The 12962-nt window shown below is 38.6% G+C and overlaps 1 protein-coding gene across 3 annotated transcripts in view; it reads right to left on the bottom strand.

The window, feature by feature from the left end:
- Positions 1 to 9735: 9735 nt before the first annotated feature.
- Positions 9736 to 12962, bottom strand: part of fynb (FYN proto-oncogene, Src family tyrosine kinase b) — a 79289-nt gene continuing 76062 nt past the window's right edge. For all 3 annotated transcript variants that reach the window (XM_086060507.1, XM_086060505.1, XM_086060506.1), the window contains 2 exons: positions 12811 to 12942; positions 9736 to 10655 (listed from right to left, as the gene is read on the bottom strand). In XM_086060507.1, coding sequence (XP_085916633.1) covers positions 10447 to 10655; positions 12811 to 12942 — 341 coding nt within the window. In that variant the 3' untranslated portion in view covers positions 9736 to 10446. The remainder of the gene's footprint in view (positions 10656 to 12810; positions 12943 to 12962) is intronic.

The following is a 12962-nucleotide window of genomic DNA, read 5'->3' as shown; positions in this document are numbered from 1 at the left end:
TGTTTCAAGGGTTTTATCTAGAACCTGCACAAGGAGTTTTTTTTTAAAGGGTTTTATTAAGAACCACACTGTATTCTACAGATCAAATTTATTGTTTATGTTCATCATTATTGTTGACACTGAGAAAGTCAAGCACATTTTTGATGAGGATTTTGTTTTTATTATTTAAAAATCTTCAGACAATGATGGATAAGAACAGCAGACTGTCTAAGGAAAAGCTATTATGTAGGTCCCGGAGGAAGGGCAGGAAAGAAGTGAACAAAGGTCCAGCGGAATCAGCAACATGACAGCTAGACGCAAGCAAACCATGCATGCACACCAGGCTGTCCTCAGCAGGTGGATTCATATCATCTCCAGCAAGCACGACATAGAAAGGGAGGGGGAAAAAAGACAGTTAGTATCACCAATACATGCCATGCATGGTTGAATGAGAGCAGTATGCATTTATTTATTTATTTATCAGCACATCATAATGGTGACAGTAGAACAGACTGAATAAGCCTGTCCTCTAACTCCTATGACAAGAGCCTCCACTGGCACAAAATCAGGTGAAAGTGAGGAAAACCCACAAGGTTTTCATAGTAATTACTTTCAACAACGTTGAAACACTTTTCAGTAAAAATAAACTACTGGAAAAGGAGGTTCAATACTTACCCTAACCCATTCACCATCTTTTTTGTTAAAACTCTCTAACTGATGCCTACAAAAAAGAAACAAACGTTAATATAAAAAAAGTCTACTTTTCTCCATTAGAGTCACACTTGCTGAAATAAGATTGAACTTACCTCGATAATTTGAGGTTTCTGATCGCTTGAGGTTTCACTTCAATCAAGCTTGTAGTACAAATTCACATGTGAATAGTAGTAATCATTACTGATATGTCACACCTATTTTGGAGAGGGCGGAGCATATATTCGATAGCAAAACGAGCATCCAACTCTCACAGGGCAACCAACATGGCAGCCAGCTTCCAGGTCCCATACACTAAAATCCACCCCTGGGCAACACGACCACCACCAAATATTCATTATATAATTTGTACTGTATTCTTAGGTTAAGTGTTGTGCATTACAAATTTGGAAATGATAACTTATAAGGTGAGGTACAAACCCACAACCTTCAGGTTGAACCAAGTTGTCCCTGTTGTGTGTTAGTATATTGCTAGTGTGAGGTGGAATCGTAACTCCATGTTGGCCTCATTTTGGACACACCAGCAATGCAGTACAGGGACAAATAAGATTGGCATAGCTCAGGTGGTACAGTGTTTGTTTCTCAACCTGAAGGTCATGAGCTCATTCCTCAATGCTTGACTATTTTTTTTTTTAACTGGTAAAATGTACTCAATACTCTTCTTGTAAAATGTCTTTATAATTTCTGAGTGACCACATGGCTAACATGACTAAACATTTGAATATGTGATGGTAAGGATCTTCTAATACCCATGTTTTCAACAGCCCTTGAAGAACCCCCCCCCCTTTTTTTTCTTTTTTTTTTAAAAAAGGTTCTCCGTATTGAAACGGTTCTTACAGGAACCCTTAGCTTCAAAAGAACCCTTGAAGATTTTTTTTTTTTTTTCAAAATAGGGTTCCTCAGAAGCCCATAGTTCTGGGTAGAACCTCTGCTCTTCATGAAGAACCCTTTTGGAACCCTTACTTCTAAGCATGTAGTTCCAACAACTACTCGAAAATCTATTTTTAAACAATTAATCAAAACCCAGCAAACTAATTTCCTCACTCTTCAGCCTCATCATCTGAAGGGCAATTCTGGCATATGTAAACCGAGTTGCTAGAGGTGTATTTTTCATTGGCCCATTCTTTGCATATGTGACAACAAACCCCAAAATAACTGAGACAAGTTGCCCCAAACTACCATGTTGGCCAATACTTGCTGTAGTTTGAAGTTAGCTTAAAACAGAGCCGTGACTGAGGCATGACAAAATGCCTGAATCTCTCCTCTGAGTCCACATGATTTGCTGCTAAAATTTGTCTTTGTTCGACGCCTGTTTCAAATTACTTTGGGTTGTGCAAAACAGATAACTGGCACTCAGCTCAGCTCACAATGTGGTATTCTCTTCTCAGACAGTACACAACCCCTGACCATTTATACGAAGAAAACTAGTATTCTTTTTTCCCCGTTGCGCCCTCTGGTGGAGAAGAAAATTGCAATGTGACAACTTACCCGTGATACAACTAGCCCCGGTCTCCCTATGCAACTTGAAACAACTTAATTAAATGTAATAGTAGTTACTCATTAAAATATGAAATATTGTTTGATCTCATTCATTTCGATATAAAAAAATGTACAGCAATAAAAAAAAAATCTAATTCTTTATTTCCCATGATTTCTGGAAATCTTAAGCACAACTAATACTTGTCACATAGGAAATGTTTGTGGATGGTTCCCAGGAACTAGCTCATCAGAAATGGAAACAAATATATACAAAGCAATGTTCATGCAATCCTTTGTTATCAATAAAACAAGTAGATCAGGAATATCATGATCCAGATGAATTAATAATAATAATAATAATAAAAGATTACGCTGCCCATACCTGGTGCTTCTTACGATCTCATTTCCAGTCTCCTAGCTGTGTCGAGGTATAATCCAGCTGTTTATGACTCCACTATTACAAGACTATGTGGTCGAAATGAGGAAGTAATGGGTGTTACTGCATTAAAAGCTTTGGGAGGGGTGATTAGGGTGTCGGTCCACCTGGCAGATGATGGGACTCACACGTTAAGCAAACACATTACTTCAGTTAGTTAGTTAAAGGCATGTCCTATTGGGTTGAGTTAAATTCACTGAGTTGAACGTTGCATTTGGAATAGGTGGAATCTTTCATTTATTTTCCTTCAAAACGTATTTCAGTTGCAATTTCCCATCTATACCGTGAAACACTTTTAACAGTTTTGTAGCAAATGAGCGTCATATTTCTGCAGATACTGTATTTAATTACATCTGTTCATCTGTACACTGAAAAAAATACACTTTTAACACAATGAAAAGTACACCCTATATAGCAGTGTAAATATATTTTTCCCTTAAAATAACTCAAAATACAGCCATTAATAGCTAAACCCCTGGCAACAAAAGTGAGTACACCCCAAAATGAAAATGTCCAAATTGAGCACCGTTAGTCATTTTCCAACTTCAGTGTCATGTGACTCGTTAGTGTTACAAGCTCTCAGGTGTGAATAGGGAGCAGATGTGTAAAAATTGGTCTTACAGGTCTCACACTCTCATACTGACCAAGTTCAACATGGCACCTCATGCCAAAGAACTGTTGCTCTACATCATCATAATACAACATCTCTTCATGCTGAACATATTATGGCGGCCATTTTTGTTAAGGGCAAAATGCATTGATCCATCCATTTTCTTAACCGCTTGTCCTCACAAGGGTCGCGGGGGGCGCTGGAGCCTATCCCAGCTGGCTTTGGGCAGTAGGCAGGGGTACACCCTGAACTGGTTGCCAGCCAATCGCAGGGCACACAGAGACAAACAACCATCCACATTCACAATCACACCTATGGACAATTTAGAGTGTTCAATTAACCTGTCATGCATGTCATTGGAATGTGGGAGGAAACCAGAGCACCCGGAGAAAATCAACGCAAGAACGAGGAGAACATGCAAACTCCAACCAGGAAGCCCGAAGCCCGGACTCGATCTCACGTCCTCTGGACTGGGAGGGGGACGTGCTAACCAGTCAGCCACCGTGCCGTAAGGACAGCATACAAAAGATTTATTAAATTAAGAACTATGCCTAAGAATAGACAAAATATCCCACAAAACAAACTACCGCCCAATGTGACACTCGAACCCACGACCTTGAGATTAAGAATCTAATGCTCTACCGACTGATCTAACCGGGTTTCTAGTGGTTAAGTACTGTTTTTAAATATGTAGACAAAGCTGTAAGAAAAAGTAAAATTGAACATTTGACTATCACCATTGACAACATAATGGAATGTTTAACCATTTAAGTACGTATTTAAAATGCAAGAAAATATAAAGGTCTATATAAGGCATGGAGAACAAAGGGGCTAGAAAATACATGTAAAAAGAAAAACATTTTAATCAAAAGATTTATTAAATTGAGAGCTATGACAAAAATTAGACAAAATATCCCACAAAGTAAACAACCTCCCGACCTTGAGATTAAAAGTCTAATGCTCTACTGACTGAGCTAACTGGGCTTCTGCTGGTTCGGTACGGTTATTAAATATGTAGACAAAGCTCTAAGAAGCAGTAAAATTGAACATTTGACTACCACCATTGACAACAAAATAGCTGGATTAATCATCGAAGTACATATTAAAAATGCAAGAAAATATAAAGGTCTAAATAAGGCATGGATGATGATGAGGATAGAGAATGCTTGTAAAAAGAAAAAAAATTATACAAAAAATGAACTATGACAAAGACTAGACAAAATATCCCACAAAACAAACTACTGCCCAATGTGGGGCTCGAAACCACGGTCCTGAGATTAAGAGTCTAATGCTCTACCGACTGAGATACTACTGGTACAATACTGTATTTAAATATGTAGACAAAGCTATGACTAAAACGAGACAAAATATCCCACAAAATAAACTACCGCCCAATGTTACGCTCGAACCCAGGACCCAGAGATTAAGAGTCTAATGCTCTACCGACTGAATTAACTGGACTTCTACCGCTTCAGTACTGTTTTTAAATATGTAGACAAAGCTATGATAAAGACTAGATAAAATATCCCACAAAACAAACAAACTCCCAATGTGGGGCTTGAACCCACAACGCTGAGATTAAAAGTCTAATGCTCTACCGATTGAGCAAACTGGGCTTCTCCTGGTTCAGTACTGTTTTTAAATATGTAGACAAAGCTATGACAAAGACATCAATATCCCACAAAACAAACAACCTCCCAATGTGGGTCTTGAACCCACGACGCTGAGATTAAGAGTTTTATGCTCTACCGACTGAATTAACTGGCCTTCTACCGCTTCAGTACTGTTTCAGTACTGTTTTTAAATATGTAGACAAAGCTATGACAAAGACTAGACAAAATATCCCACAAAACAAACAACCTCCCAATGTGGGGCTTGAACCCACAAAGCTGAGATTAAAAGTCTAATGCTCTACCGATTGAGCAAACTGGGCTTCTACTGGTTCAGCACTGTTTTTAAATATGTAGACAAAGCTATGACAAAGACCAGACAAATTATCCCACAAAACAACTAACCTCCCAATGTGGGGCTCAAACCCACAACCCTGAGCTTAAGAGCTTTATGCTCTACCGACTGAGCTAACTGGGCTTCTACTGTTTCAGTACTGTTTTTAAATATGTAGATAAAGCTATGACAAAGACGACAATATCCCACAAAACAAACAACCTCCCAATGTGGGTCTTGAACCCACGACGCTGAGATTAACTCTTTGACCGCCAAAAACGTTTAATAAAGTTTAGTAAAATCCAAATGAGTGCCGCCAAAGACGTTAAAAGACGTTCACTATGTTGTTGTTGTTTTGTTTTTTAAACGGGTGGAGGAAAGCCTTGGCAAGCTGTGCTGAAAGTATCGAGCAGGTCGAGTTAGCAGAATGCCTATTTTTGGGCACTAGATGGCAGCGATGACTCTCTTTGGACAAGATCGGGTAGGCGTCAGTAGAAGACGTGAGGTGGAGCTAGAGTGTTGAGGGGAGAATGGCTGAAGAAGCAAAAATGGCGACCGGTTGCAAGCAGCTCACGCTTGAGCATTTTTTTCAAAGACGAAAAGCATCGACCAATGCTAAAGAGCACATTGATGATGATGATGGTGACTCCGAGGTTGACGCCGAAGTTGGAAGCGTTGACGCGGCGGCTTCGATCGCGTCGTAAAGCCTCACCGGCTAGCGATGCTAACGGCGGAAAACGAGCACTTCTGCACAGGTGGACGTTCAATCGGACGATGAAGAGTACCCCGAGTCCAATGCATATTCATCGAAGGAGTGGGTACAGTCTGATCACGGAGAAGACGCTGGTTCTGGACTACGATGCCACCATGAATGGAGTGGATAAGATGGATCAGAACATCTCTTACCACCCAGTATAGGAACCGAAGGACATGAGGAAGCCAGACGTAACACCACCGTAACGTAACCATAGCATGATCCTGATAGTAGACTTGATGACAACATGGCCAAACACACACTGCAGTATATACCTGCTACTCCCCGGAAAAAAAGGCCGGCAAGAAAGTGCACGCGAAGGGGCAATCGCAGTGAAACTAATCTGTGGTGCAAATCCTGCTGCGTCCTCTTGCACGCAGGGGAGTTTTACACAATATACCTCACAAAAAGAAAAACTGTGTAGTTGAAACATCCACACGATTGTAAATAGTACCACAGTTGCACACATTTGTAAATAGTTCGCCAAATAGTTTTGTCAAATTGTTACACTGTTGAATGTAAATAAACGTATTTTGCTATCAAAAAACACTTTTTCATTGTTGGTGGTAGTGTTTTACAGAAGTAAAGCACTGTTTAGATGTTTGTGGCATAATTCATGGAAAAAAAGGTGTCAAATTCACTAGAGTGCATGAAATAATATCGTTTCACTAAAAGCTTGATTTCTCCGTATTTTGGTCCAAAACAGAGCATTTGAATGAAACTAACCTAGTTTCTATTGTTGGTTACTGGAGAACGGAATAAGGTAGAAACAAACTTTCGCTGAGATTTAGAGTCTTATGCTCTAACGACTGAGCTAACCGGGCTTCTACCGATTCAGTACTGTTTTTAAATATGTAGACAAAGCTATGACAAAGACTAAAAATATCCCACAAAACAAACAATCTCTTAATTTGGGCTCGAACCCAAGACCCTGAGATTAAGAGTGTAAATTGCTCTACCGACTGAGCTAACTGGGCTTCTACCGGTTCTTTACTGTTTTTAAATATGTAGAAAAAGCTATGACTAAGACAAGACAGCATATCCCACAAATTAAACAACCTCCTAATGTGGGACTCGAACCCACGACGCTGAGATTAAGAGTCTAATGCTCTACCGACTGAGCTAACTGGGCTTCTACAGGTTTAGTACTGTTTTTAAATATGTAGACAAAGCTATGACAAAGACTAGACAAAACATCCCACAAAACAAGCTACTTCCCAATGTGGGGCTCAAACCCACAACCCTGAGATTAAGAGTCCAATGCTCTACCGACTGAACTAACTAGGCTTCTACCAATTCAGTACTGTTTTTAAATATGTAGACAAAGCTATGACTAAGACAACAACATATCCCACAAAACAAACAACCTCCCAATGTGTGGCTCAAACCCACTGTGCAGAGATTAAGAGTCTAATGCTCTACCGACTGAGCTAACTGGGCTTCTACTGATTCAGTACTGTTTTTAGATATGTATACAAAGCTATGATAAAGACTAGACAAAATATCCCACACAACAGACAATCTCCTAATTTGGGCTCGAACCCAAGACCCTGAGATTAAGAGTCTAATGCTCTACCGACTGAGCTAACTGGGCTTCTACTGGAACAGTACTGTTTTTAAATATGTAGACAAAGCTATGACAAAGACGACAACATCTCACAAAACAAACAACCGCCGAATTTGGGCTCGAACCCACGTTCCTGAGATTTAAAGTCTAATGATCTACTGACTGAGCTAACTGGTTCAGTACTGTTTTTTAATATGAAGACAAAGCTCTAAGAAGCAGTATAATTGAAAATTTGACTACCACCATCGACAATATAATAGAATGTTTAATCATTGAAATACATATTAAAAATGACAGAAAAATATAAATAAAGCATGGATGACGATGGGGATAGAGAATGCAAGTAAAAAGAAAAACATTTTATACAAAAGATTTATTAAATTGGGAACTATGACAAGGACTAGACAAAATATCCTACAAAACAAACTACCGCCCAATGTGGGGCTCAAACCCACGATTTTAAGATTAAATGTCGATTGCTCTATTAACTGAGCTAACCAGGATTCTACTAACTCTACTGTTTTTAAATATGTAGACAAAGCTCTAAGAAACAGTAAAATTTAACATTTGACTACATTAAAGCATGTGCTGGTTATCAGAGACTATTGCTGCTAACGCTGCTAACCTAAACGCTGTCAGATAGGCTAATGTTAATCTATGCCATCAGATGCAGCTATGCTAATTTAAGGCTTTGACATTGTTATTCCATGTAGTCCGGTGGTAGATTTCATCATCTTCCCATAGCCTAGTTTGTAAATTATTAGCAAAGAAAATTAGCATGTGGGTGGTACATACATTTACCAAGCTGTGACATCACAATTCATCAGAATTCAAAACCACACACATTCAGATGTTTTTTTGTTTTGTTTTTTAGAATAGGTACCTAACAAAATATTGCTTATAGATTTCACAGTATTCATGCCTCAATGTGTATACAAGCAACTTAAAAGTATTTCCCTTTTAATAGTTTCCTTTAATATGGACACTTAAATCGAACATAGCAATAAATGTGTGGATGTTTTGCACTTTCCCACAACACAACAATCAAAGAATGAATGTCTTCATTCTGCTACTTGCGTCTCCCCTAAAATCATGATCTACAAGAGACGGCAAACTAATGTTGTATGTGGTATAGCTAGTTGCGATAATTAAAAAATACTAATATATATATATATATATATATATTTTTTTTTTGTATTATTCTTTTTTTAAATCTACTTGGGTGGTGGCCAGTTTACTTGGGTGGCCCGCCCAAGTATTAACAAGGTGTGGGAAACACTGTCTTTGGTTTGACCCGGCTAGGGATTGAATTGAAAATCAAATATCTGAAAACAAACAGCGCTGATGTTCAAGAAAGCTTCTTATGCATGAAGAAATCACAGGCAGCATGGTAGTACAACATGACAAACAGCTTAGAAACAGTTAAAAAGTTTATTATCCTGACCCTGAAAAATGCCAGTGACGCAAAACAGACTGGTGTGACAATTAATCATGTTACTGTACAACTCAAGAATGGCTTCCGAGCTGATTCAATTCAGTTTCAGCTATTGAAAAGAAAATCGTTGCCACAAATGAACAAATGAATCGGCGAAAAGTCCTGCAATGATGACAGACAGCATCATATACAGTATACTGTACTTTCATATTAACTACCATATTTCTTCCAAAAGTGACTTACGTCTACAGGGGCATAGGCATTTAGTTCCTCAAGTGGCTATATTAGTGGACTCAACTGGGGAGAGACATGTATTCCTTGAAGTGGACAACATGGTGATGATAAGAGTGGAAACTACTCTTGAAAGAAATGCGGTAAATAAGGAGTCATCTATTTAGGGAGAGGCATTCATTTTTTCAATAGCCTCCGAGTGGAGGCTACGGATTGAGGAAATCAGTTTAAAAAAAAAAAAGGTATTTATTTGGGGAGAGGTGTTTATTTCTCAAAGTGGCCCATATATCCGGTGATATTACAATGGATGCAACTCAATCATTTGAGGAAATGCTGTAAAAAAAGAAGAAGAGGCATTTAGTTGGAAGAGGTGTTTATTTTTTCAATAGGCCGACAAGCCCAGTGACTAAGATGTCTATTAAAGTGATGCCTACTATTTGAGGAAATCGGGTTAAAAAAAGTGGCATTTATTTAGGGAGAGGTGTTTATTTCTTAAAGTGGCCCATATATGCAGACATATTACAATGGAGGCAACTACATTATTTGAGGAAATGCTGTAAAAAAAAAAGTAAAAAAAAAGAGGCACCTGTTTGTGCAGAGGCTTTTATTTGTTCAAACCGGCCGATGTACCTGGCAACTATGTAAACCATATTTCCACTACTTGAGGAAATAAGGTACAACATTTTTTATGCCTAATTGTGTAACAATGACTTTTCCGCAGCTTTGCTCACAATTTGTGAAAATATTTAAAGGAGGATATGTTCACAATCTGTACATGGTCATATTTAATTTATTAAAAAAACATGTAAAGTGTAATTCCAGACAGACAGCAGTAGCTAAAAGACAATAAGCGTTCTGGGCAAAGCAAAATAAAACGGCCGCTGGAGGCAAGAATAGAATGGAAAATATCATCTGACAGAGAATAGGGAAAAATGAACTGGGTTTCAAAGTAATCTGTTGGTATCAGCGGTATACACAGATAGATGAAATGGTTCTTAACTTTCATTTTTGGCAGATGAAAACCACATCTTGAAGTGAAGCAAACATACAAATTAAAACAATCCTTTAAAAAAATATTTACACTGAATACAAGTATCGCATTGCAGCATCCAAGCCCGAGCTCCGAGCCACCTCTTTTCATCGCATAGCAGAGTTCATACACTAGGTAGGTGAAAGAAAATGAAATGATCGAGTTGGATGCTTTCCAACCCCCCAAATAAAATAGTGGCAAGTCAAGAGAGATTCCAGTTTGTCTTTTTTTTGCATCCAGTTCCAACTTAGAGGCAGGGAAGAATAACGTTTAGAGGTTGTCTCCAGGCTGGTACTGAGGCTCGGTGGCTGTGAAGTAGTCCTCCAAGAAGGCCTGCAGGTATTCGAAGGTGGGCCGCTCCTCTGCGTCTTTCTTCCAGCACTGCAGCATTAGCTCATGCAGGGAGATGGGGCAGTCCTGGGGGCATGGCATCCTGTAGCCTCGATCCACCTGCTCCAGCACCTCGCGGTTGTTCATGCCTGGAACACATGGGCAGAGGCATGACAAACTTTCTTTTTAAGTACAATGGACATGCAAATGTAATACTCTGCCTTTTCTTTGGCTTTTGTGTCTTTCTTTTTTTTAAATATCTGACTTGAAGTAAGTAAGTTATTATTCCGTATTAGAGCAATTTTTATATTGTACTTGTGATAATGCATCCGGTCCACTAGGTGTCACTGTGTGCTATAGTGCTCTGTAGTATTTACAGTAGGTACCCACATTTTTTTGCGCAATAAGATGTATACAGTGAGCCCCCGCATATTTGCATTAGCTAATTTAGCATACCTTCCGTTATTTGCTAAAAATCGTGTCTAGTCGCCGTTTTGGGTGCTCAGGTCAAATATTTCCTAATCCAGGGGTAAGTATGCTGAGCACAACAAAATGTAGCTGGCGGAGCGAGTCAAAGTCGGCCCGATGTTTACCGTCCAGTTTAGGGACAGTCCACAAATGACATAATTCCCCCTGCAATATTTAATTTGTGGACGGTCCCTAACTTTTACACGCTATGGGGCGGCTGATATCGTCCTCATCATCGGCCATTGTTTTATCTCCACTTATATGGCAGCTACCACCATACCTAATGCAGGGGTCAGCAACCTTTACTTTCAAACGAGCCAAAAAAACCCCCCACAATTCTTTGGAGCTTTGAACATTATGATGAACAATATGCAGCATCCAATACTTTGAGATTCACTTTCTTCTACATTTCGTCTTCCATTTTTGGATTTTTGTGTGTGTAATTTTTCAGACTTAATTTTTCATATATATTTTTTGACTTTTCTGTCTTTCTGTCAAATTTCTAACATTCTGGGCAGGTTTATGAACGTACTGTCTAATGGTTATTTTCTGTCTCCTTCCTTTTTTGGACATTTTTTGGCAATTTTTTTTTACATTTGTTTCTACCTTTTCTGGCAATTTTGTGGAAATTTTATGGTAATTTTGGGGATTTCTTTTGTTTTTGGACATTTTATAGTTTGAATGTTTTCTTGTCAGTCTTTAAAAAAAAAATCTGACTTTTTTGGGGGGCAAATCCAAATATATTTTATGGTAATTTTCTGACATTTTAGGGTTATTTTTTGAATGTTTTCTTTTCTGCCTTTTAAAAAATAAATTTTCTGACTTTTTGGGCAATTTTTTGTACATTATATGGTAATTTTCTGCTTTTCCTCTTCTTCTTTTTTGATCACTTTTTCGACATGTTTAAGGATTTAAAAACAAACTGTTTCATCGACCTTTCATCTTTTTCTGACAACTCAAATTTTGACTCTTTTTTGAATATTTAATTATTCTTTAAAAAAATCGTAATCAATTAATTTAAAGAATATTTTATCTAAAAATTTCAAATATATATTCATTTCTCCAATAAAAAATAAATAAATTCACAGGGAGCCACAGGGACCAAACAGCCACATGCGGCTTCTGAGCCGCAGGTTGCAGACCCCTGACCTAATGCAAAAATATCCCAAAAATGTACTATAAAATCATAATAGCTCAACATAAATTGACAATTTTTTCAGGAAAGAGTTGAAATGAAACATTTCACAGACTATAGCTGGTAAGTTTTTAAAAAATAGTGTAGTGCTTTAAAGTTTTTCCTTAAGTGTTTCTGTGATTTCTGTTGTACATTTTCCCGTCCAGTGCTTCTCGAAGCCAACCATCATAGAGGGCCATAAAATGTTCACAGATTTTCACTATTTGCAGCAGGGACCTGTGCCTCGGACCCTATAAAGACTTCACTGTATTATCTTAACTCTGAAGCTTTTCAATAAAGAGTTTACCCACATAAAATGACCAGAAAGGAGCGAATCCCTTAGCCCAGTTGCATCCTAACTCTCCGCCCCTTTGCCTTTAGCACAACTCATTTTCAGATCCATCTGGAACCTCAGCCTCTCATGTCCCTTTTTTTCCGGGCTGAAATTGAAGTTGTCCCACAGGCAAACAGCAGTAATGAAGTGTTATCTCACATTTTGGTTAAACAAAGTTTACCCAACCATTAAAAAACCTTTTACGCTCATAAAACGGCATGCGGGGGGCTGGAGGCTGTCAAAAAACAAACAAACAAAAAAAGCAGGCTGTTCTTCGTTAACGACTCTGGTTCAAATTCTTCAGATTTCAAATCTGAGTATGGCTCACCCGGGTAAGGCACTCGACCCTTGGTGACCAGCTCTGTCAGCAAGATGCCAAACGACCACACGTCTGACTTGATGGTGAACTTCCCGTACAGTGCAGCCTCCGGGGCCGTCCACTTGATGGGGAACTTTGCTCCTGCATGGATGACATCAGCA

Source organism: Leptonotus elevatus, chromosome 18 (assembly GCF_054856555.1).
Source record: "Leptonotus elevatus isolate MCC_2025b chromosome 18, RoL_Lele_1.0, whole genome shotgun sequence".
Classification (NCBI taxonomy): domain Eukaryota; kingdom Metazoa; phylum Chordata; class Actinopteri; order Syngnathiformes; family Syngnathidae; genus Leptonotus; species Leptonotus elevatus.
The sequence above is the reverse complement of the archived record's forward strand: the minus strand, read 5'-3'. Positions and strand labels throughout refer to the sequence as shown.